The 25,289-nt window shown below is 46.1% G+C and overlaps 2 protein-coding genes across 3 annotated transcripts in view; one reads left to right on the top strand and one right to left on the bottom strand.

The window, feature by feature from the left end:
• PI4KA (phosphatidylinositol 4-kinase alpha) overlaps nt 1–25,289 on the bottom strand; it is a 154,425-nt gene that overhangs the window by 65,125 nt on the left and 64,011 nt on the right. For both annotated transcript variants that reach the window (XM_078335799.1, XM_035266895.3), the window contains 2 exons: nt 23,358–23,526; nt 20,890–20,940 (listed from right to left, as the gene is read on the bottom strand). In XM_078335799.1, coding sequence (XP_078191925.1) covers nt 20,890–20,940; nt 23,358–23,526 — 220 coding nt within the window. The remainder of the gene's footprint in view (nt 1–20,889; nt 20,941–23,357; nt 23,527–25,289) is intronic.
• SERPIND1 (serpin family D member 1) lies at nt 1,372–15,054 on the top strand. Its single transcript, XM_002806550.6, has 5 exons — nt 1,372–1,404; nt 6,101–7,005; nt 11,173–11,446; nt 13,334–13,478; nt 14,194–15,054. The coding sequence occupies exons 2-5, from the start codon at nt 6,117–6,119 to the stop codon at nt 14,383–14,385; spliced, it is 1,500 nt and encodes a 499-aa protein (XP_002806596.2). The 5' UTR covers nt 1,372–1,404; nt 6,101–6,116; the 3' UTR covers nt 14,386–15,054.

Here is a 25,289-nt window from a genome sequence, read left to right as displayed (position 1 = left end):
ATAAGCTGATCTTCTAGACAATCCAGAATATTCTTAAAACTTTACAGATCATAAAATTAAAAGCACAAATTAAAAAACAAATTATCAAAAGGCCGGACATAGTGGCTCATGCCTGTAATCCCAGCACTTTGCAAGGCTGGGGCAGGAGGATCACTTGACTCCAGGAGTTCAAAGCCAGACTAGGCAACATAGTGAGACCCTGTTTCTACAAAAAAATTCAGTTAGCCAGACATGGTGGTGTGCACTTGTATTCCCAGCTACTTGTGGGGCTGAGGTGAGGAGGATTGCTTGAGCTTGGGAGGTTGAGGCTGCAATGAGCCAAGATCATACCACTCACTCCAGCCTGGGTGACAGAGTGAGACCCTGTCTCAAAAAAAAAAAAAAAAAAAACCATAGGGCCAGGTATGGTGGCTCATGCCTGTAATCCCAGCACTTTGTAAGGCCAAGGTAGGCGGATCACTTGAGGCCAGGAGTTTGAGACCAGCCTGGCCTACGTGGTGAAACCCCATCTCTATTAAAAATACAAAAATTAGCTGGGTGTGGTGGCATGCACCTATAATACCAGCTACTCAAGAGGCTGAGGCAGGAGAATCGCTTGAACTCAGGAGAAAGAGGTTGGAGTGAGCCAAGATTGTGCCACTGCACTCCAGTGTGAGTGACAGAGCAAAACTCTGTCTCCAAAAAAAAAAAATCGAGATATCTATATATCACAGCCCCAGAGATATCAAGGAATGGGAAGCACTGCTCAGTAATAGTCCTATCTGTCTTACAACAGATAGGAGTACTGGGCTGTACCCACTGGCAACACACACAGCAATCTTTGACTGGAGAAAGGTCCATATCATGAATTACTTATTCTGTAAGCCACTAACTTTATCCTCCCTCCCCCATTTTCCAATGAGCAACAAGCTCTTGGAAGGATAGGGACATCCGCCTAGTAGCTGAGCCAGCCACATCAGCCCTGGAGAGCAGGTGAAGGGCAGATGCTGTGATCATCCCAGAAGAGAGGACACAGTTGAAGGCAGATGCATGATCTCTACTTTCAGCTACCCTGAATGCAGCCTGGTCCCCAGAAGGCTGATAAGCTCCTTGGTTATGTGGTGACCTCAGCAAGGGCTGCTCCTGCACCAAGGCTGTGTGTGCGTGCTAAAACAGTAACCATCACATACACAAAATATCAGCTCTGTAAGAACTGGAGATGAGGAGCTGCCAGCCACTCTGCAGTTATCAAAGGCACAGCTGAGGGGGTTTGTGCTGACCAAGCTAGTTGCCTGGTGTTTGGATTGGGACATATTTACTTTGGAAAATATGCAGCAGCAGCCCAGCACCAAAGTTCACATCAAAACCCCACTGATGACCTTGGCTGCCTTCATCTCTGAAGCACCACTTCTCAGAAGTACAGAGGTAAGTCGAGTTTCTAATGTTTCTGCTGATTATAAATTATTTGTGATGTTTAGAGATAGACAACTGGTTCATTTTCTAGCAAACTGAGAATTCAGAAGCATTCTCACTGTTTTAGAAGTGGGATGGTTTCCTTTTTCAATCTGCCTATTTTAAAATTCTGTCAGTTACATTATTGGGAGAGCTGACAAAATTAGACTAGGAACTGTGGAATAGAAGAAAGTATTGTACTTATATTAAATTAATCAAACAGGGTAATTGTCCGTGATTATTTAAGAGAATTTCCTTGTTCTTAGGTATTTTCCCTGAAGTATTAGTATTAATGGTTAGAGGGGCCAGGTGTGGTGGCTCATGCCTGTAATCCCAGCACTTGTGGGAGGCCGAGGTGGGTAGATCACAAGGTCAGTAGTTCAATACCAACATGGTGGCCAACATGGTGAAACCCCATCTCTACTAAAAATAAAAAAATTAGTTGGGTGTGGTGGAGCATGCCTGTAATCCCAGCTACTCAGGAGGCTGAGGCAGGAGAATCACTTGAACCTGGGAGGTGGAGGGCAGAGGTTGCAGTAAGCTGAGATCACGTCACTTCACTCCATCTTGGGCAACAGATTGAGACTCTGTCTCAAAAAAAAAAAAAAAAAGGTTAGAGGAACAAGATATAGGAGACTTACTCTCAAACGGTCCAGAAGAAAAAATGTGTACATGCATATCTGTGAGTACATACGTGTTCACACACACACAAATACACACCAGGGCAAAGGTTCCAAAATTTTAAACCTAATGAATCTGGGTAAAGGTATACAGGAGTTGTTCTACTACACTATTCTTTCAACTTTTTTTGAAAGTCTGAAGTTATTTCAAAATAAAAAGTTTTCCAAACTTTAGGCAGTTACTTCTCTCTCATTCTGCCTGCTCTGTTGGCCCTGGAGACCAAACACCAGGAGGGACAATAGTTTATCAGGTAATATGCTCTGATGTATGACTGAAAAGGCCAACCAACCTCTGGCAAATAACAAGAAAGCACAATATGAAGTTCCCAGAAAAACAAAGAAACAAACAAACAAAAAAATCCAAAAAACTTTTGAATTATTTATCTTTAAAAAATATTGTTTCTCTAAAGATAGTAAGGATTTAATTACAAACTAGTGACAGTTTTTAAATGTCTTCTACAATGTTTGGTATACTGAATAGCAAAACAATGGGAAGATTCACCTTCAGATCTTTAATTTCAATCCGTAAGAGATATTGGAGCTATTTTCTGCTTTCTCTGGTAAGGGAATAATGAAAACTATTTTTGGCTTTTCATCAGAAATGTGGGAACATGGCATAAGAAGTTTCCAAATACACCTTCCGAACACCAGGATAAAAACATGAATGTCTTCATTCTGCCACTCTATCTGGCCTCAGATACGTTTTCCTGAATGCTTAATTATTCAAGTCGGTTTTTGTTTTGTTCTTTAACCTTATTTTTATCTGAAAAGACCACCTTTTCCCCATTTCTTCCTTATTTTCTTTTTTTAAATAGAGATGAGGTCCTGCTATGTTGCCCCAGCTGGTCTTAAACCCCTAGGTTGAAGCAATCCTCCTGCCTTGGCCTCCCAAAGCGCTAAGATTACAGGCAGGAGCCACTGTGCCTGGTCTTCTTGAACTTAGCCAAAAGGCCAAGAAGTGATAAGAGGAGGCCTCGTTAAGTGTAGCTGAGCAAGGAGCCTTCTACCAGCTGTTTACTTTCTTTGTTCCTGACTTTTAAAATTGTATTGCTGTTGACATCCATGCCTGATTCTATTCAGAAACTGGGCCCAGTTCTACTTGCAGCTACATACATTAGAAATCATTTCTAGAGGCTGGGCACAGAGGCTCATGCCTGTAATTCCAGCACTTTGGGAGGCCAAGGCAGATAATCATCTGAGCTCAGGAGTTTTGAGTCTAGTCTGGGCAACATGGTAAAACCCCCTCTCTACCAAAAATACAAAAAATTAGCTGGGTGTAGTGGCACACATCTGTGGTCCCAGCTTCTTGAAAGGCTGAGGTGGGAGGGTCTCTTGAGCCTGAGAGGCAGAGCGTTCCACTGCACTTCAGCCTGGGTGACAGAGCGAGACCCCATCGCCTCAAAATAAAAATAAATCGTTTCTAGAAACCGTTTTCCCATGTATAAACTAGTGGCACTGCAGCCTCAGGCAGGTGCTGAGAGGGGGCCCTGGAAGAGGCAACTGGCATTTTCAGTCAGAAAGAATGTGACTTTCCAGCTTCGAAATGTGCAATTCAAGTCTTTCTTAGTTGAGACTAAAACCAAGTTTGAGCTTACTATTTCAACAGTATCATAAGAGGAAGACCCAAGGAAAGGGACTTGTGTTGAGAAAACAGCTAGGAAGCTGCTCTGCACAGCCAGGGAGTCTGGGAGCCTCTTGGTATCCCAGGGCAAATAAGGCAGAATGCTTGATGTGGGGCTAGAGGCTCAACCAACTTGGTTCAAATCCAGCCACTGCTACTTAGTAGTGACAATGATGAAAGGCTCAGTCTCCTGATATGTAAAATCCTGGGAGGATGAAGCTAAGTTACACTAAGTGCCTTATACAGTGTGCCAGGCATCCAACAGAGGCCATTATCAACATCAACCACACTGAGAGCATTTCAAGCAGTGTCCTAACAGTTAACCCCATCTTCAGGCCTAATGAGTTCAAGTATTTGCTTAATCAGAGCAGCCAGTAACTTTTATCTGGCTTCAACTGGCAGCAGATATTCTGGCCCTCAAATATCTATCTAATAGGAAATGGCTGCAGATATAAAACAAGCTTAAAAAAGGCAGTGTTAGTTTTTGTTTTGTTTTTTTTTGTTTCAAGGTAAGGACTCACTCTATTCCCCAGGTTGGAGTGCAGTGTCGTGATCATGGCTCATTGCAGGCTTGACCTCCCAGGCTCAAGTGATCCTCTTACCTCAGCCTCCCAAGTAGACGGGACCACAGGCATGTGTCACGCCAGGCTAATTATTTAGTTTTTCATAAAGACGAGGTCTTCCTATGTTGCCCACATTGGTCTTGAGCTCCTGGGCTCAAGTGATCTTCCTGCCTTGGCCTCCCAAAGTGTTGGGATTATAAGTGAAACCACAGCGCCTGGCTGGCAGTTCTTTCTGGGGTGATTAGAAGTTTGGGACCATGTATTACCTGTCTGAGTCAGCATTATAAACACCTATGGCCACTGTCCTGGTAAAAAACATGGAAGCATCAAAGCTTTTCTACCCAGGATGCAGTTAACCACCAGGAAGTAAGCTAGAGAAAGACAAAGGATTTGGCAGCCAAATCAGATCCTCCTCAGAATGAGTCAGGGAGGACAGATAAAGACAGGATCACCACAAAGCCTCTGTGCTAAAAGCTGATCTTGTTTATTTAAAGGGAAGGCCCCTCACGTCTAGAATCAGAGCTTGCTGACATCACCATCACAGACCTTATCTCCTGTTTCTAACCCTATATTAGAAGCTATAACATAGAAGATTTAGTTGCTCCTGACAGCAGTGGGAGCCACTGTCTAACAGATACAAAGCAGAAAAAAGTATACCTGCAGCAAATCTTATCACCTCTGGGGCTGCCAGCACATCATCTCACTATGACCTGAAGGGGTCCCAGTATTAGACAGGTTCCAAATTTTACGCAAATTAAACAACCCTAGGTAAGGCCTGGTGGCTCATGCCTGTAATCCCAGCACTTTGGGAGGCTGAGGTGGGTTGATCACCTGAGGTCAAGAGTTTGAGACCAGCCTGGCCAACATGGCAAAACCCTGTCTCTACTAAAAAAAAAATACAAAAATTAGTCAGGTGTGCCCCTGCAGTCCCAGCTACTCGGGAGGCTGAGGCATGAGAATTGCTTGAGCCCGAGAGGCCAAAGTTGCAGTAAGCCAAGATTGCACCACTACGCCACACTACACTCCAGCCTGGGCAACAGAGCGAGACTCCATTTCAAACAACAATAACAACAAAACAACTACAACAACAACAAAAAACAACAAATTAAAGAACCCCAAAGATTACACAAATTTCAAGTATCTTCAGAATATCTGTTTCCAGAAAGCCTGGCCCATGGAGATTTTTCAACAGCATCTCCATTGCAAAGGTGTAATAGTGTGAGTCACACAGGCATGGCTGAGTCCCCCTACTGCACATCCTATCTGGGTGCTTTCCAGTCATCAGCCCCAGGCGCCCACTCAAGCCCAGCTCTTAGTGAAGTTTCCTTGACTCTCTGGGCACCCCCATATGCTCTGGCAGCATTATTTTGAGAGCCTTCGCTTTGCTGCACGTCTGTCCCATCTGTACCCTGACTGGTCCATGAGCCCCTGGTGGGAATTTTGTCTCTGGTACCTAAATACTGTCTGGAGGTGGTGGACAAGGTGTCTGGAGAAAAAGAAACTCCTCCCTGGGATGCCTGAGCTCCCAGAATTCTAGAAGGTCAGTTTTGCAAACCTTTAAAGAAGGGATTTTCATCTAGGGGCCCGCGGATCCTTCAATGAGGTTTATGAGTACCACATCAAAGGCTGGGTGCCTGTTCATCTACATCAGATTCTCTTAAAAGTCCATAATCCTAAAACAGTTAAGAACTGATGCTGTGAGGGCCTCTTCCTGGGTCAAAGCCACAGGGAACCTGCATGTAGATGCTGCAGTGGGGTGTGGATCAGCCACGCCACCTTTCACTGTGTTCTGTTTTCCCTCCCAGCTTTAGCTCTGCCAAAATGAAACACTCGTTCCACCCACTTCTCATTTTCCTCATCATAACATCTGTGTGGGGTGGGAGCAAAGGCCTGCTGAATCAGCTTGAGAAAGAAGAGAAAACTGCTCAACCTGCGGATCTCCAGTGGAAGCAGTTAAATAAGAAAAACCTGAGCACCCCTCTTCTCCCTGCTGACTTCCACAAGGAAAACACCGTCACCAACGACTGGATTCCAGAGGGGGAGGAGGACGATGACTATCTGGACCTGGAGAAGATACTCAGTGAAGACGACGACTACATCGACATCATTGACAGTCTGTCAGTTTCCCCTACAGACTCCGAAGCGAGTGCTGGGAACATCCTCCAGCTTTTTCATGGCAAGAGCCGGATCCAGCGTCTTAACATCCTCAACGCCAAGTTCGCTTTCAACCTCTACCAAGCACTAAAAGACCAGGTCAAAACTTTTGATAACATCATCATAGCACCTGTTGGCATTTCTACTGCGATGGGTATGATTTCCTTAGGTCTGAAGGGAGAAACCCATGAACAAGTGCACTCGATTTTGCATTTTAAAGACTTTGTTAATGCTAGCAGCAAGTATGAAATCATGACCATTCATAATCTCTTCCGTAAGCTGACTCATCGCCTCTTCAGGAGGAATTTTGGGTACACACTGAGGTCAGTCAATGACCTTTATATCCAGAAGCAGTTTCCAATACTGGCTGACTTCAAAACTAAAGTAAGAGAGTATTACTTTGCTGAGGCACAGGTGGCCAACTTCTCAGACCCTGCTTTCATATCAAAAACCAACAACCATATCCTGAAGCTCACCAAGGGCCTCATAAAAGATGCTCTGGAGAATATAGACCCTGCTACCCAGATGATGATTCTCAACTGCATCTACTTCAAAGGTAAGAAGCACCTTTCTAGTTCTCAGAGCAAATCCACAACATACTCTTTTTGTGACTGAATGCCAAGAACTACAGTGTAACTGTAATTTATCCAGGAAAATAAGACACAAGATTGACTCTGGAACAGGGACAGGTAAGGCCAAGCCGAAGTGACAGTAGCAGCTGACATTTACTGAGCCCCAACTCTGCTTTAACACAGCGCCTTGTGAAGTTATTACTGTTATTAGCATCCCCATTTTACAAAGGAAGTCATCAAGGCACAGAGAAGTGAAGGGACAGCCAGGTGCAGTGGCTCATACCTGTAATCCCAGCACTTTGGGAGGCTGGGAGATCACTTGAGGTCAGGAGTTCAAGACCAACCTGGCCAACATGGTGAGACTCCCAGCTCTACTAAAAATACAAAAACTATCTGGGCATGGTGGTGGGCACCTGTAGTTCCAGCTACTTGGGAAGCTGAGGCAGGAGAATTGTTTGAACCTGAAGGCAGAGGTTGCAGTGAGCTGAGACTGTGCCACTGCACTACAGCCTGGACAACGGAGTAAGATTCCATCTCAAAAAAAAAAGAAAAAGAAAAGGAAAAAAAGAAGTAAAACAATGCTCCAAAGGCACTCAGCTATTAAGGGGCAGAGCCAAAGGTGAATCCAGGCAGGCCAGCACTAATAATTTGTTAAATTGGAAGAAATCATACAAAACTGTTTTAGCATCTGGCCAGCCTGGATTTGAATTTTCTCTTTTCCTCCCCAATTATCAATAAGCAGGAATATAGACAAAAGGCTAAAGAAATGCACCTGCTTGAGCAGCCGACATTAACACCTACAAGTGCTTTTCAGGATACTTTTGAACTATTGGGCAGGTGGGATGGAGAAATAAACTATTTCTCCAGCAACTGTTCTGGGCAGGCACAAGGGCACTTTTTAAGGAGGTCACCTCACACCCAACATACACACATAAGACCCCTAGAATCCTAGGAATAAATGAGCATGAATTTGTAAAAGCCAAACCTCTCTTTTCAAATACCCTTACTGAAACCAGACCAGAAGAAACCTCTATTTTACTCTCTAAGCGAGAGTGAGGAAAGGGAGACATGAGGAATGGTTTGGCTTCAGGGACTAATTGCGGTGACACAAAACTACTTCTCTTTGCCACCAAGGACTACCAGGTACCCACAAGGGGCAGTCCCTGAGGACTTGGAGGCCAGTGCTTTCTGCTAGGTTAGCCTCTGTGGTTTTACAGCAGCCCAGGGATGTGAAGGAAGGAGACCCCTGCACTCCTGGCTTCTGTTCAGGGAAAGAGAGCCAGAGCCCCTCCAGACCTGTCAACACACCTGCTCTGTGCCTTGGCTGAGGCCCCCGCAGCTCTGCAAGGCAGGCATTCTGCTGGATAGGCCAAGCAGGGCCACTCTGACACCCAGGCTTCCACCTCAAAGCATGGCACAATGCTGGCCTCCTGTGGGTGGAATCAATGGCTGACTTCTAACAGGCTTGTGGCAGACACACACAGAGACCACATGTACATGATGAATAAGCACATCCTTTTCATTATTGGTTATCAGTACAAGTTTTGGAATCAAGCAAACGAGTCTAAGCCCTGGTTTCACCACTTCTCGTTTGTGTGATCTCAGACAAGTCATTCAACGTCTCTATGACTCAGTTTCCTTATCTTTATCACAGAGATAACACCTATTCTGACAGAGCTGAGGGAAGAACCGTAAGAGAGCGGTGATGCAACAGTGTGGCCCATGGCAAGAGCTCAGAGAATTCAAGGGAATAAAACTGTAGATTACAGTACTAGTACAATATGATACGGAGCATATATGATATTGTTAGTGACATTTATTTTACTTCTATGAGCAAATAACCTATGTTTAGGACTAACTTTAGAACAGGCTGGCGGAAGCCTATTTGGCAGCACCCAAGTCCTCCATCCTACTGGTCTGTTGGAGCCCCCAAGTACACCAAAGAGCCTCTGCCTTAGCCCTGGCCAAGGGTTCAGGGACAGGCAGAGAAATACACAGCAGAGAGCCATCCCTGCCTGCCTGGAGGTGGAGAGATGACCAGGCATGGGCAGTTGACAATCTCCTAAATACAGTAACCCATGTCACACCACAGTGTAAACACAAATGCAAACACTTCTGCTTCCTTTCCCCATCATATGAGAACAATCATTCAATGATGGGAATCATAAGGGATCAAATGCTAGGAGCATCCAATCGTTCAGGGATGCTTCTCAAAGGGGAAGAGTATCTAGAAGTGTAATTTTAATTTCACTTAATTTCATATGGAATAATCTCCATTACTAATTTTGTTCTAATTTTGAATGTGATAATCACTTTGTAAAGCACAATAAACCACAGAGGTAGGCTCTCAGGAGGAAGGTGGAAGGAAAGAATTCCAGGAGACATGGGACAGCTCCATCCAAATTGGAAAGGCCTGTGATTCCTGACGGGGCAATTTTGTCCCCAAGGGCAAAGGTCTGAAGACACTTGTGATTGTCACAACCTGGGAGGCTGGGGTAAGCATTACTGGTATCTAGAAGGGAGAGGCTGGGGATGTTGCTAAACACCCTACCATGAACAGGGCGGCCCATACCACCACCGACTCTTATCTGGCCCAAACATCAAAAATGCTGAGGTTGAGAAACAATGGGTGAGGCAGACTCAGAGAGAAGGGAATCGAGCTTCACTCACAGGCAGGCAGGAGCTGTCTGGTACTTAAACCTCCAAGACACCTCCTATTCATCTCATCCTGGCTGCTCTACCCACCAGCTAGAAACCTCAAACAAGTTACTTCACTTCTTTGTGCCTCTGTTTCCTCAATGTAAAAACCCCAATGAGGTTTTTACAAAAAAACCCAATGACGGGTTTTTACATTGACAGGTCCTCCCTCATTGACAGGTCCTCAGTGGAAATAACAAAAAGCACAAAACTTGCATGTTGCTAGGAGCAGAAATGAGATAATATAGGAAAGGTGCTGAGAAGAATGCCAGGTACACGGCCAGTTCTCAACTACTGGTCACCCATCACTATTAGTTATTCACACCTTAGAGCTAAAATAGACATGGGCTCTATTGCTGGATACACAGCACTGTCCCCATATCTACAGTGGTGATCCTAAGGGCAACACGGCATCACCCACATGTCCTGTTAGTCACTACAGAATCACAGTGTGAGGGACGAAGGCCATCAAGACAGAGCTGAGTTTGGCAAGGTGAATCATCCCTGTAGTTTGAGTGCTTTGGGAGGCTGAGGCAGGAGGACTGCTTAAGGCCAAGGGTTTGAGATCAGCCTAGGTAACATAGCAATACCCCATCTACAATTTAAAAAAAAAAAAGGAAAGAAAAATTAGGCCAGGTGTGGTGGCTCATGCCTGGAATCCCAGCAGTTCGGGAGGCTGAGGCAGGTGGATCACTTGAGGTCAGGAATTTGAGACCAGCCTAACCAACATGGTAAAACCCTGTCTCTACTAAAAATACAAAGTTAGCTGGGTGTGGTGGCGCATGCCTGTAATCCCAGCTACCTGGAAGGCTGAGACAGAAGAATCGCTTGAACCCAGGAGGCGGAGGTTGCGGTGAGCCAAGATCGCACCATTGTGCTCCAGCCTGGGCAACAAAAGGGATACACTGTCTCAAAAAAAAAAAAAAAAAAGTAAAAAGAAAAATTAATCATGTGTGGGTGGCACATGCTTGTAGTCCAAGCTACTGGGGAGGGAGGCTGAGACAGGAGGATCCCTTGAGCCAGGAGTGTGAGGCTGCAGTGAGCTATGATGGCATCAATGCACTCCAGCCTACATGACACAGCAAGACTTTGTCTCAAAAAAAAAAAAAAAAAAGGTAATAATAATAATAAAAGCTGAAAGGAGCCCAAAGTTACTCACTTGACAGATGTGACAGATGAAGCAATAGAAGCGAGGCAAGTCAGGTGTCTTACCACGGTCACACAACTAGTTCGCGTCAGATCCTAACCCAGAAACCATTCCACTCCATTTCTAACCTCTCTTGTTAGAAATGCAAATTTCAGCCCAAACCAGACCTCAGGAATCAAGAGACTGTGGGGTGGGCCCTGCAGGCTATCTGAATGACACTTGCAGGGGAATCAGATTCACTCTCAAGAGTGAGACCATTTCCCTAAAGGAACCTTTGCATAACAGCCTCTTCCTGTGGCCTTTACAGGATCCTGGGTAAATAAATTCCCAGTGGAAATGACACACAACCACAACTTCCGGCTGAATGAACAAGAGGTGGTCAAGGTTCCCATGATGCAGACCAAGGGGAACTTCCTTGCAGCAAATGACCAGGAGCTGGACTGTGACATCCTCCAGCTGGAATACGTGGGGGGCATCAGCATGCTAATCGTGGTCCCGCACAAACTATCTGGGATGAAGACTCTCGAAGCACAGCTGACACCCCAGGTGGTGGAGAGATGGCAAAAAAGCATGACAAATAGGTACTTCAGGCTGTGTGTTTGTTCTTTTGATCTCCCAGATGCTGAGGGTGTCTGTGAATACTGAAAAATTGATCATTTTTTTTTAAAGGGAGATTTATGTACAAGTACCCAAGAACTTCCATACAGGGCCATTCTGTTAATTCAGCTCCAATTTATTGCTTGAGACAAGAGATGACAGAGAGCATTCATAAGGGACACATCTGCTATCCAGGGGCCAGTTGACGTAGAGACAGCTTGGAAACAGTCCCAGCTCTGCTATATACTTGCTTTGTGGCTTTGAGTCCCAGCTTCATAGTCCCTAAAATGGGGGTAATTCCATTACTTTCCCAGGTTGCTGTGAGAATATAACAGAATCAGGGATGCTGAATGCCCCTCCCAGTACTTGGAACCAAAGAAGCACTCAACAAAGACTGGCTCAACCCTTCCCTGCCCAGGAAATTCCAAGGTCCTCTTAGCCTACTGAGGATACATCATTCACAATTTCCTCTATTATTATTCATTATTCTGTAGTTAAAACTGCAGGTGTTAAATATTTATTGAGATTATTATTGGGTCACAACAGAAAGAATGGAAAGGTCTTATTTCTGTTTCACTGGATACTGACTAGGCCCATATAAAGAAGTGATTCTGGTTTGAGTCTCCTTACAGGACAAGAACACAAATGCCACCAAACCGAAAATAGTGGGGTCTTAGAGGAAGGTATTTGCCTGGGTAGTCAGTCATCATGCTCTGTGGATTTTCCCTTAACAATGTCTCTTCTGTAGCTCCTCCTTCCATATCTCCCTGCAGCCTGGCAGCTCTTGAGAAAGGGACTGCATTTTTCTTTTTTTTTTGAAACAGGGTCTTGGCCAGGTGTGGTGGCTCACGCGGATGGATCACCTGAGGTTGGGAGTTCAAGACCAGCTTGACCAACATGGTGAAACCCCGTCTTTAAAAAAAAAAAAAAAAAAAAAAAATTAAAGAAGAAAAAAGAAAAAGAAACAGGGTCTTGCTTTGTCACCCAGGCTGTGGTGGCATCATCATGGCTCACTGCAGCCTTAACTTCCTGAACTAAGTGATCCTCTCACCTCAGCCTCCTGAGTAGTTGAGACTATAGGCGTGCACACCTTCATGTCCAGCTAATTAAAAAAAACTTTTTTTTTTTTTTATAGAGATGAGGTCTCGCTGTGTTGCCCAAGTTGAATTCTTGCCTCAAGTAGTCCTCCTGCCTCGGTCTTCCAAAATGCTGGGATTAATAGGTGTAAGCCACCATGCTGGGCCTCATATGACTTTTAATTGAGATCCTACTTGGTGCCAGGTATGAGCAAGGTACAAGAGTGAACGAGATCAAGCCTTCCTGCCCATCCAGCTGTGACTGCATCTCACATCTCTTTATCCCCTGCAAAGTGCCAGACTGGCTCCACAGGCACTACTGTTGCTATCCACCCACTTAGGAACTGAATAAGTTGAGGCCGACTGAGAATGCTTAGCATTGTCTAGCATATACAGGAAAGGTTCTTTTTTAAAGGAAACTATCAGATATTCAACTCCCTAATTAACAAAAAAAGAAATGCCTAAAATTGGGGAACCATATCAGAGAATTCTTTTAGATGCCTTCTTAAACCACAAACCAGTAAAAATTCTGCTGCTACCCTTGAAGACAGGAAACGAAACACACAGTCTCAAGGAAATAACCATGCAACAAAAAACACGCCTCGGTTTTCAGTAGCGGAATTATAATGGAATGAGTTTTCTAAAATCCTCAACTGACAGTCCCGGAATATAAAGTTTAATAAGTGCTATATCAATTCTGTGATAAATGTAACCCATGGCTCTTTAAAGGGAAAATCATGATTCTTTCATAACTTGTGGTTCAATAAAAGTGAGCCCCCCCTTTCTTTTGTCTAGAACTCGAGAAGTGCTTCTGCCAAAATTCAAGCTGGAGAAGAACTACAATCTAGTGGAGCCCCTGAAGTTGATGGGGATCACGACGCTGTTTGACCAAAATGGCAACATGGCAGGCATCTCAGACCAAAGGATTGCCATTGACCTGGTAACCACTCCCTTGTCCACTCCCTGCCTCGTCCCCAGGGTCTGCCTCAGCACACCCCACCTCCACCTTCCTACCCACCCCCAATCTGACTTCCCAGCTTGGGGTGCTGAGTCTGCTCTTGGGTCTGTCTGGGGCTCACAGAGGGCCTGGTTTTGTGGATGCCGGCTCAAGAGCACGGCACCTAGCAGACACTGAGAGGGCAGGGAGGTCCCAGGAGCAGCCATGGGGTGAGCTCCACTCCCGCTGACACCAGAGAGGGGGAGATGTATGCTCCGGTCTGGGAAATAGCTACCCCCAAACTGAAACATGAAAGAGCCATTAAACACTGCACTACACATACTTAACTTAAACCAGTCAGGCACTCAGTGAAAGAGAGAACACCAGTCCAAACAGTGCAGCAGACCCAGTCCCCCATTCCAGGGAAGTGTGCAGCAGAGTGAGGAGCTGGAGCTGGGGTGGCTGTCCTGCACCAGCCCACAAACCCCTCAGACCACAGGCACTGCCAAGAGGGAACATGACCCTAGAATCATACTACACAGCCTCTAAGTGCAACGGCTGCCCCTGACAGCTCATGACATATTTTCAAGGGTGACTCTGACTAGCTGTGATTTCTGCCTTACATGTTGTCTTTGGACCCTTTCCCTGAATCAGATGAGATTGTGCTGGCCCTCTGTGTGCTGAACTCCAGAATCTGACAACTTTCCTTTCCAAACAGTTCAAACACCAAGGCACAATCACGGTGAATGAGGAAGGCACCCAAGCCGCCGCTGTGACCACGGTGGGGTTCATGCCGCTGTCCACGCAAGTCCGCTTTACTGTCGACCGCCCCTTTCTTTTCCTAATCTATGAACACCGCACCAGCTGCCTGCTCTTCATGGGGAGAGTGGTCAACCCCAGCAGGTCCTAGAGGTGGAGGTCTGGGTGTCTGAAGTGTCTTTGGGGCACTCTCATTTTGTTTCCATTCCAACGATGAGAACAGAGATGCTCTGGCATCACAACTTCCATGGTTTATGCGACCAATCTGAATTCAAGGCCCATATGAGAGAAGGAGCTTAGAAATGACCAAGAAGAAAGACTTGCTCTAATTAACTCTGCACAATAACCCATGCTGTAAGCTCACAGAAGTCACTGTAATTTTAGTATGTCAGCTGTTACCTAGAGGGTCTCACTTCCCCCCTCCTTATAGCAAATCTGAGCAGTGTGCTTTGAGCACCTCCTGCTCCCTCCAGTGACCCCATCGTTGCACACCTGGCTCTATCACTCAGGCCTTTCTCCACCAGGCCCCTCATCTGAACACCAAGCACAGAAATGAGTGGTATGACTAATTCCTTACCTCTCCCAAGGAGGGTACACACTAGTACCATTCTTGATGTCCGGGGAAGAAGCCACATCAAGACATATAAGGGGTACCCTGGGCTAATGTTAGGGCTTAATTCTCTCAAAGCCTGACCTTTCAGTTTGATGCTGAATCCCATCAGTCCCTCCTGCTGTTGCCTCCCTGTGACTGATGGACAGTGTGTGCACATGGCCTTGTCTCCCATACTAGAGATAAATAAATGTAGCCACATTTACTGCATATCTGTTATAATTCTCTATTTTTGAAGCTCAAGTATCAAAAGCCAAATCCGAAAGAGCTGATAACCCCAGAAATGATAAAGGCTGACTGAAAGTCACTTGAACACTGCACATGTGCCACAGTAGGGCATGTTCTCAGGACAGGATGGGTGTGTGCTGAGTCCTGGGGAAGGTCTGCAGGGTACCCTGGAAATGCAGGGTGCTAAGTGGCACCGAAGCCCCAGGGCTCCCACAGTCTACACCAGGCCACTGCAGCTTTCATTCCTCAGACCTGGTCCTACAGTGGGTCTGGTCTGACAGAGCAGGTAACACCTGAGGAATATGTTTCTGGACCCTTCAATCCCTGGGTAAGACAAGTTGTATCCATAGAGGCTGCTCAGAATGCAAGAGTGCCAGTGCTCCTTCAGTAGGGGACAACTGACAATCACAGGTTCTGTGTGTGCAGGTAGTCTAACTGTGAGCACTACAGCCTGGCAGATGAGGAAGACAAGGGTGGGAAGAATTCTGAAGCCTGTCCAAGATGCCGAAGTAGTGGGTCTGGGTTCAAGTGCAGGTTGGCTGGACTCCAGGGTCACACAAAGAGTCTTGTCACAGCCTTCTGACCCCATGAGGCCAATACCAGTAAGAAGAGCAGCAAAAGGGAGTAGGGATGGAAGGGAAATACCACTGCCTTGTGTAGGTGTAGCTGTGGGTTATCTCAGAGTCTCCTTACTCTCAAACCCTAGGGGGCTGGGACTGTTGTCCCTTCCTTTTCACAGTTACAGAAGCAATTTCAGCTCACAGAAAGGAAACCATCTGCCTGAGGCTCGAATCCACACCCAGGCAGGGGGACCCTGCAGCCCTGCTTTCCCCTGATCCCCTCCTGACTTCCTGCACTGGGCTCTGTCTCCTTACTCTGCTGAGAGCATACAGGGCCTAGGTGAATTGCCCCGAGCCATCCTCTCGGACTCTGGTGAGCGCTGATGCTTCGAATGGCCCACTCCTTCAATTCATTCTATGATATGCTTCATCACTCTTCTTTTCTGGTGTTTGTCCTACATTTCTCATCTTGCGGCAGCTTCCTCTCAGCTCCTCCCATTTCTAAACCTAATGATCTCAAAAAACTCTTTTAGTCCTTTGCCATGTCTGTCCCACACCCAGAAAGGTAGTGCTCCCTTCTGCTCACCAGCCCTGCCTCTGCTACAGCCAGTGTGGAGTCCTCTACACTCTTGAGCATCCAGAAGCCCCTATCTCAAACCCTTTTGTTCATGTACACCCACTCGGAATCTCTCAGATTCTCTCTTACATAGAAACTAGCCCATCCGTTACTCAAGGGAGGAGTATATTCATTCAGAGCACAGACTCTGAGTCAGGCTGCCTGGGTTTGAATTCTGGCTCTGACATCCAGTAGCTATGAAACTCTGAGGCAAATTCTCAGCCTCAGAATCCTCATCTGTAAAATGGGAAGACTAGTAGCACTTACCTTGAGGAATTGCTGTGAGGATTAATCAAGTTAATGTCTGGAAAGCATTTATTTTATTTGTTCATTTATTTTATTTTTTTGAGATAGAGTCTTGCTCTGTTGCCCAGGCTGGAGTGCAGTAGTGCGATCTCGGCTCACTGCAACCTCCACCTCCCAGGTAAGTGATTCTCCTGCCTCAGCCTCCTAAGTAGGTGAACTACAGGCACGTGCCATCATGCCCGGCTAATTTTTGTATTTTTACCAGAGACGGGGTTTCACCATGTTGCCCAGGCTGGTCTCGAACTCCTGACCTCAGGTGATCGACCCACTTTGGCCTTGGCCTCCCAAAGTGCTGGGATTACAGGCATGAACCACTGTGCCTGGCCTGGAAAGCATTTAGATCACTGTTTGGTGTTTAGCAAGAACTAGGAAAGGGTGTCACATTACTCTCAAGCTAAGAGAGTATGTAAGCCAGGCATTCCTAATTGGAGAGCATTGTGTAGACTGCTTCCATTTAACTTCTGGAAGTTATTTGCAAAATCCTGAGAATAATATGGATTTCTATTGACAGAGTGTGTGCAGTTTTCAAAAAGGTCCTCTGTAACCTAAAACATGCTAATCCACACACCTGGTTTTCCAAGCACTGAGAAAATAAGTAACCCTTCCAAGGCCACAAAAATGACCAGAGACACAGGTAAACTTGCTCTCAGTGAAGTACATGAATGTTTTTCCAGAAGGAGATGCATCTTATTAAATCACAATTTTATGACAGTAGAACTATGTTTCTAAGCATTAGAAACCCTTCAAAACTTTTAACTGAGAGGCTAAATACCAAACGAAGCAATTTAATCGGTGATATTTCTGAAGAAGTATTATTCACAAAGTTGCAGGACAAAGATCACCAAACCTAGCCACAAAGGAACCACAGAGATTGTAGGACCCAGCCTCTCAGCAACTCCTTCAAGGTCACTGAGAATAGCTGCATTAGAGCCAAAACCCAGGCTTCCTGCCCCAAATCCACTGGTACTTCCATTCAACAGAGTAATCTGAGACACTGTGTCATCAAAGGTCCAAAATTGAATATATCTTTCTTTTAAAAAGAAAATAGGCCGGGTGGAGTGGCTCACGCCTGTAATCCCAGCACTTTGGGAGGCCAAGGCAGGTGGATCATGAGGTCAGGAGTTTAAGTCCAGCCTGGCTAAGACAGTAAAACCCGTCTCTACTAAAAATACAAAAATTAGCCAGGTGTGGTGGCAGGTGCCTGTAATCCCAGCTACTCGGGAGGCTGAGGCGGAGAACTCCTAGAACCTGGGAGGCAGAGGTTGCAGTGAGCCAAGATTGAGCTACTGCACTCCAGCCTGGGCGACAGAGTGAAACTCCATCTCAAAAAAACAAAAACAAAAACAATCTGGGCTGAGCGCATGGGCTCACGCCTGTAATCCCAGCACTTTGGGAGGCTGAGCCGGGTAGATCAGGAGGTCAGGAGATCAAGACCATCCTGGCCAATATGGTGAAACCCTATCTCTACTAAAATACAACATGGTGGCACATATCTGTAATTCCAACTACTCGGGAAGCTGAGGCAGGAGAAATGCTTGAACCCAGGAGGCAGAGGTTGCAGTGAGCTGATATTGTGCCACTGCACTCCAGCCTGGGTGACAGAGTGAGACTCCATCTCAAAAAAAGAAAACCTGGGCTCAGCGCAGGGGCTCATGCCTGTAACCCCAGCACTTTGGGAGACTCAGGCAGGTGAATCACGAGGTCAGGAAATCAAGACCATCCTGGCCAACAAGGTGAAACCCCGTCTCTACTAAAATACTAAAAATTAGCTGGGCGTGGTGGCACACATCTGTAATCCCAGCTACTCGGGAGGCTGAGGCAGGGGAATTGCTTGAACATGGGTGGCAGAGGTTGCAGTGAGCCAAGATCACACTGCTGCACTCCAGCTGGGTGACAGAGCAAGACTCTGTCTCAAAAAAAAAAAAAAAAAAAAATTACATCTGAAAATTAGTTTCTTCCAGATGGTCCAAGGGGTAACCATAAAGTAAATGCAAGAACCCATGATCTCTGTGCTCTTCGTTGAGCAATAAAATCAAATATTTGTTTACTCCCCCATAATATAACCATTAACTTTTGCTAAAAATACACTTATTCTACTCATGTAAAAGGTTACAGCAGGGGAGTATTTAAGTGAGCATGTGCTAAGCTATCACAGACAACAGTTCTGCCTACACCAGCCACCCCAGCGGCCTGGAGAGGCACAGGCTCACACAGGGTCCCACATGCAGGACCAGGAGTCCAACCAGCAACCCTCAAATCTGCGAAATTCCAACCAACCTCACCACTCACTGCTTCCCTAAAGGGCCCGACAGATTTCCACTACAAATACATTAAACTCTAAATGACAACTGCTCAACATGTTTGAAAGCTCACAAGAATACGGATCATCAAATTCTGATGGTCAAAGATCCTAGAACTCATTGATTTTAGTGTTGCCACAAGCATCCTCCCTGTCTGCCTAAAACCTGCTCTCCTGCAGAGTCTACTGACAAGAGTGCCCTGGGCTTCATGCCCCTTACTTTTACCTCCAGGCCACACAAAAGGCCCAGAAACAACAGCACTTTAAAAACATAAGCATACACTAGTCAACATTAACTATACAGTAGGAAAATTTCTGTTTTAAAAAAAATCAACCAATGAGGCCAGGCAGGGTGGTTCATGCCTGTAATCTCAGCACTATGGAAAGCTGAAGTAGACAGATTACTTGAGCTCAGAAGTTCAAGACCAGCCTGGATAACATGGCAAAACCCCGTCTCTACAAAAAAATTAGCTGGGAATGGTGGTGTACACCTGTAGTCCCAGCTACTTGGAAGGCTGAGGTGGGAGGACTGCTTGAGTCCCAGAGGTCCAGGCTACAGTGAGCTGATATTATGCTACTGTACTCCAATCTAGGTGCCAGAGTGAGACTGTCTCAAAAAAAAAAAAAAAAAAAAAAAAAAAAATCAACCAATAGGGGTGTCCATGAAAAGAATACCATGGCAGGCCAGGCGCAGCAGCTCACACCTGTAAGCCCAGCACTTTGGGAGGCCAAGGCAGGTGGATCAGTTGAGGCCAGGAGTTCAAGACCAGCCTGGCCAACATGGTAAAATCCATCTCTACTAAAAATACAAAAATTAGCCATGCATGGTGGCACGTGCCTGTAATCCCAGCTACTCAGGAGGCTGAGGGATGAGTATTGCTTGAACCCAGGAGGCAGAGGTTGCAGTGAGCCAAGATTGTGCCACTGTGTTCCAGCCTGGATGACAGAATGAGAATGTCTCAAAAATAAAAAATACAATAAAACATAAAAATAAACAAATAACAATGCAACATGTGACATTTTACTAGTAAAGATAAATAATGGAAGACCAGTTATTTTTCATCTACCTTGGCCAGCCAAAACTAGACCCCCTAGAAGTCCCCAGGTTGGGAATAACGATAAACATTCAGATAGTGTGAGCAGGGGAACCTCTTCACTGAGACCAGGAGAGGTGTCTCTCTATACCCACAATGCCACCTATCTGCCTGACCTCCACATACCTAGGCTGCCCTAGCAGCTCTGCCACCAGGCCCAACCCTCTGGTGTACAAGGTGAAGGGGACACATGTTAAGTGCTCAAGACTCGAACTACTTGAAGGGGTTGAGGAGTAGGGAAGGCACTGCAAGGCAGACACAAGGGTTGGCATTAGATGGTGGGTTTAAGGGAAGGGAGGGAATATGGAATGAAAACAAATACTAGAACATAGTTGCCAGGCTTAGGACTTGCAGCTAGGAGCGACCAAGAAAGGGAAAAACAACTTCTACAAGTCATTTGGAAGAAGCGGACACAGGCTGAGACAGGATAGGATGGAAAGAGGCTCTCCAGCAAGATGGTGCAGCACAGGAGGCAAGGCCTGTGCCCACCATGACAACAACGTCCCCTGAATGAGACTGGGGCCATAGCTCCAAGGCCTGAGCACCAGCAAGAGGCTTCCAGGCCTGCTCTTGCAGGAAGGGGCCAAGGAAGGAATCAAAGCAGGAGGCTGGCCCAGCATCAGTCATGAGAACATGAGACACAGGATGAAAGTGAGTCAGACTTAGGACCTAGGAGCCATGCAGGACGGATCCAAAGCGAGTGCTCTTGTCAACTGGTTGAGGGAGTTCAGGGAGGGCATGGAGAAAGGGAGTGAAGGGTGTGCCATGGTGGACACACCTACGGTGCTGTCATGCAAGAGCTGGTGGTAGCTGAAACAGTCACATCTAGAGGCATTAGGACCTCTATACTGCATCTTTCTAAGGAATTTACTGTGCACCACCTGGCAACACTCAAAGCATGAGCACAGTATCTACAGTTTTAGTCAATTAATGAATACTCACCACAGCTATCACAGGAATGAGTACTCCCAAGTTCCCTGCACTGCTAGAAGCCTAGAAAAGGATAGAATTGTTGTTATTAAAGTGTAAGTGTCTCTTTTATTAAAAAACAACAACACAAGACACAATATAGTGTTACATAAACCTGGAAGGTTTTAATCTAAGCAAAATGAGACAGATACAGAAAGAGGGATAGAGATGCTCATCTAGCAAAATTTTAATAGCAAAAAAAATGAAAACTAATGTGAAAAATAAACCATGATTACATAAATGATTATATAAACCATGACATTCTGCATAATTAGATATGACACAGCTACTGAAAATACAACTTTCTGAAAAGCATTTAGTCACCATGGAAAAAGCCCACAGTACGTGTCAAATAAAAAAAAAAATCAATATTTAAGACTATGCTATGATTCAATCCCAATTATGTAATAAATACATATGCATACAAAAGCTAGGAAGAAATCTATCAGAGTGTTAATAATGATTATATATCTGAGTCGAGGAATGAGTGTTTTTTACTTTACCATTTATAGTTTTCTGTATCTTTTCTAAAATAAATATATAGTCTTTCCAAATTAGGTGGTAAATTTGGGGGTTTACTTAACAATAAATAAAAGATAGATTCCCTGGCTAGACACATAAATGTAGCTAATCTTCAGTACACACTAATTAATAAAAATTCTGGAAGCACAAGCCTAAGCCAACTTGATTTATGCTCTGTATCTATAGTAACCACAGGAGTTGAAGACCTTGAACATCCACTGCAGCCACGCACTGTGCTGGGTGCTTCACGTGCACTCACTTTTGGGGAGATTCACAGGAGGTCTCAGTAGCTTGCCAAGGCCACATAACACCTCAGTGGCAGGGACAGAATGCCAAGCTGTAAATATATACACCTACTATGTACCCACATAAATTTTTTTGAAAATTTAAAAAAGAATGCCACGCTGGTTTCCCTGGGCTGGGAGCCACAGGGTGGCCCTGCCTGGTCCCCTCTGGGAAACTGATGGCCTAAAGGCTGCCTGATGATGGGGAACAACCCACAGATCTTAGTTTAATCTATAATCACAGCTCCTTGTTCTCCACAAGGTAGGGCACTGAGGTCCAATTTCCAGGGGAGAGCAAGCTCCTAAAAGACCCGTCAGACAGGTTACAGCCTCTGCTTTCTCAGGTATTCAGCACCACCTTGTATCATCAGCACCCTCCTCTTATCCCTATGCCTAAGTTCCTGCTAGACATGGGGGAAATCCTTCTCCTGTGCATTGAGGTGGTCCTAGCTGTGTGCCCCACTGGGAGACTTGGGAAGTTAATCAGCCACATCACTGTCAGAGGGCCCAGCATAACAAGGCTGAATTAGGGACTAGAGTCTTAGGATCCCTGCTTGCACCAGCCACTCCCTCTTGACTGAGACTTTCACAGGGAGGATCCTTCATACAGTTGTCATCTCCAGATGTCACTCTTCATAGAGGCCTTCTCAACCAGCACAATCTAAAGTGACCCTCGCCACACTGCCCTGTTTCATTCTCTCCCTAAGCCCCACAGGAATAGAGGATCCTGTCTGTCTTGTTCACCTCTGTAACACCCTCATCTAGAGCAAAGGTTGGTAAACTATGGCCCATGGACCAAATCCAACCCAAAGCCTGTTCTTGCAAATACAATTTTATAGGAGCACAGTCACGTCTGTTCGTTCATAGACTGGTGACCACAGAAGAGTTGAGCTGAGCAGTTGTAACAGAGGATGTATGGCTTGCAAAGAGTCAAGTATTTACACTCTGGCCCTTTACAGAAAAGGTGGGCTGACCCCTGACCTAGAACAGTAGCTGGCCACAGAGTAGGTGAACAATAACTGAGGGAAGGGGAAAGCGGGAAGGGAAAGAAGTGAAGGGAAGGGAGATGAAATGACAAAACAGGGTGGAAGTAGAGATACGGTAGAGCAACTAGTGCCCACGTGACATGTTCCTGGGGAGTTATGGAGGAAGAGGCCTCACCTACCTCAGCCCTACCACGAATGTATATGGGCATTCAAGACATAGTGTTTGTCTCTGTGGATCTGTCTTCCTTGGGTGGTTTGCCCTTCTCATGTTGCCACTGTGCTCTGATGATGGGCCCTTAAAGTACCCCTAGGCCCAGCTACCATCTCTGGGCTTCATGATGGAGGCAAGAAGAGACAGAGGGGCCAGTGGGAAGCTGAGGCTAGACTGCTGTTACGTCACCACCCTGGGATGGGGAAGGCAGCTACTGTGAGCTGGATGTAACCCAGTGAGAAAGCTGCCCTCTTCCCAAATCCCTGCCAGCATCCTTGAGAAAGAACCCCACTCCTTCTTTCTTGCATTCTACCAGGCACATTTAAATCACTCAACAAAGAAAGTACCATATTCCAACCAAGGTGGCACCTGGAGAATACGCCCTGGCCAGCAGGGATGGGGCACTAATGGAGAGAGCACAACCATCCTCCTTCCTACCTTCAAGGCGGGGCCCTTCTCGCTTGCCCTCTCGCTGGCTCGCTTCCCCTCCAGACCCAGCTGCACAAACAACTCCAGTAGGTTCATGAGTAGCTCATCCACCAGGTGTTCGTCTTGGATGTTGGCTGCGATGTTGGCCAAAGCATTAATCACCGCCAGGGAGCAGTGCCTGAAGAGGAATGAGTGAAATAACAGCCAGGCCCTCAACTGTGCCCAAGGGATGAGGCTGCAGGGGTGAGGCAAGCTGAGCAGGTCAGGCCCAGCCTGCCTTACCACACTCCTCCAGTGTCTACAAACCTAAGGACTCTCAAGTGGAGAAGAACATGTCATCTTCATGAAAAACAGCCCCTAAAAGAAAGCCAACTGCTGTAGAAATGACTGCAATCCTCTCTCCTGGGATGTAGTAAGGACCTCCAGGAGATTAAGTTCCAGGTACACACTGGGGACCTGTGAGGGTCTCAGGACACTTCCCTCTGCAGGGCTGAAAATGAAAGGGCCCATGCCCAGGCATTCCAGGTTGGATCTTGCTTTTCCCCCGACAAATCACAAAGAGCCTTAATGCATCTTTTATCACCCACAAAACTTTCACCTCATGATCAGCTTTTCCCTAATGCTGTCTCCACCTTGGAGCCGATATCAGTATTTATTTACATCGAATGCTCAGAAAGTGTTCCAGGTTCCTGCCTCAGGATCTTGGCTGGCCCCATGTAAACCTCAGATGTGAAGCTGACATTGCCCTTTTGGCCAGAAACCAGGAACCACTGTAGCTGACCAGGCTTCTGTGGCCCTGAAGACTGCCAGACTCTGTCACATCCAAGCAGCATGACCCTGGGTAAGTCACTAAAGTCTTTGAGCCTCAGTTTCTTCCTAAGTAAAACAGGATGACAATTCTTTGTGGGATCAGAGGAGGAGTGAAACACTACATGAAACACTGAGTATGTCATCTGTCCCACTAAGAAATCCCAGAGCAATGGCAGTCATGGCAAAAGGCAACCCCTTTGCAGTCAGGTAAATAACTGGTAGGTCAAGGGTAAACAAAGGGCAGTAAATGCTTCCACTAGTGAGGAAGAGGACAAATCGTTTTTGGTGGCAATTTGAGAAAAGACTTTATGGAAGGAGAGGCAAGTTGAGCCAGAGCTCAAGAACTATTAGGACGGAGACTGGCGGATGCTACAGACACAGAGTTAAGGTGTGGCAGAACACCTAAGAGGGATGGGAGCAAAGACAGCCGAGGAGGCAGCTGGGAAGGTGCCCGGACCAAGGGCCCAGCAGTCACATAGGCACAAGGAAGCAACGTGTTGGCCGTGCGCAGGTTCCACAGCAGAGAATTTGACAGAGGAAGGAAGGAAAGGAAAGCCTGACCCCATCCCCAATCCAGTCCTTAGGCTGTTCCAGTAGCCTGGGTTCATGACAAGTGGCAGCAAGAAGGCAATGAAATAGTATTGATGTGAGAGACAGCTCTATTGATTGGGAGCTTTCAGGTACGGGATCTCATTCCCAACTGGAGATAAGTTCTCATTTGGCAGATGTGGACACTGAGGCAGAGAGGTTTAGCATTTTCTGAGGTCATGCAGCCACATGGCACGGTTCCACAATTGCACTCCCACCACCTAAACTGACGTGAAGAGAATCTCAGAGGAAAGTCTGGACTTCACAGTCAGAAGGGAGGAGTCTAGAGGTTGAGAAGAGTAATACCAGCAAAAGGGCTCTCTTCTTCCCTCCCCAGCCTCCTGTCCTTATCTGACTTCACCTCTCTCCCTCCCTCTCTTCCAAACATGGATGAACATGTGCCTGTCCTCAAGGCATTCCTAGAGGAGGGTAATGAATAGCCAAGAAGCATATCTCAGTCTTTCAGGGAAAACTGGCCAGACTTTATACAAGTATTGAATGTTCAAAGAAATTTAATGCCTTCTTCCTTGGATCCAAAATCCT

This window comes from Callithrix jacchus, chromosome 1 (genome assembly GCF_049354715.1).
Source record: "Callithrix jacchus isolate 240 chromosome 1, calJac240_pri, whole genome shotgun sequence".
Lineage (NCBI taxonomy): Eukaryota > Metazoa > Chordata > Mammalia > Primates > Cebidae > Callithrix > Callithrix jacchus.
Note: the sequence above shows the minus strand (reverse complement) of the source record. Positions and strands in the feature narration are given on the sequence as shown.

Excerpts from the sequence above, each read along its gene's own strand:
- SERPIND1 (XM_002806550.6), top strand. The coding sequence starts at position 6,117 with ATGAAACACTCGTTCCACCCACTTCTCATTTTCCTCATCATAACATCT. Across the intron at positions 11,447-13,333 it reads CAAAAAAGCATGACAAATAG|AACTCGAGAAGTGCTTCTGC; the intron begins GTACTTCAGGCT and ends TCTTTTGTCTAG. Across the intron at positions 13,479-14,193 it reads AAAGGATTGCCATTGACCTG|TTCAAACACCAAGGCACAAT; the intron begins GTAACCACTCCC and ends CTTTCCAAACAG.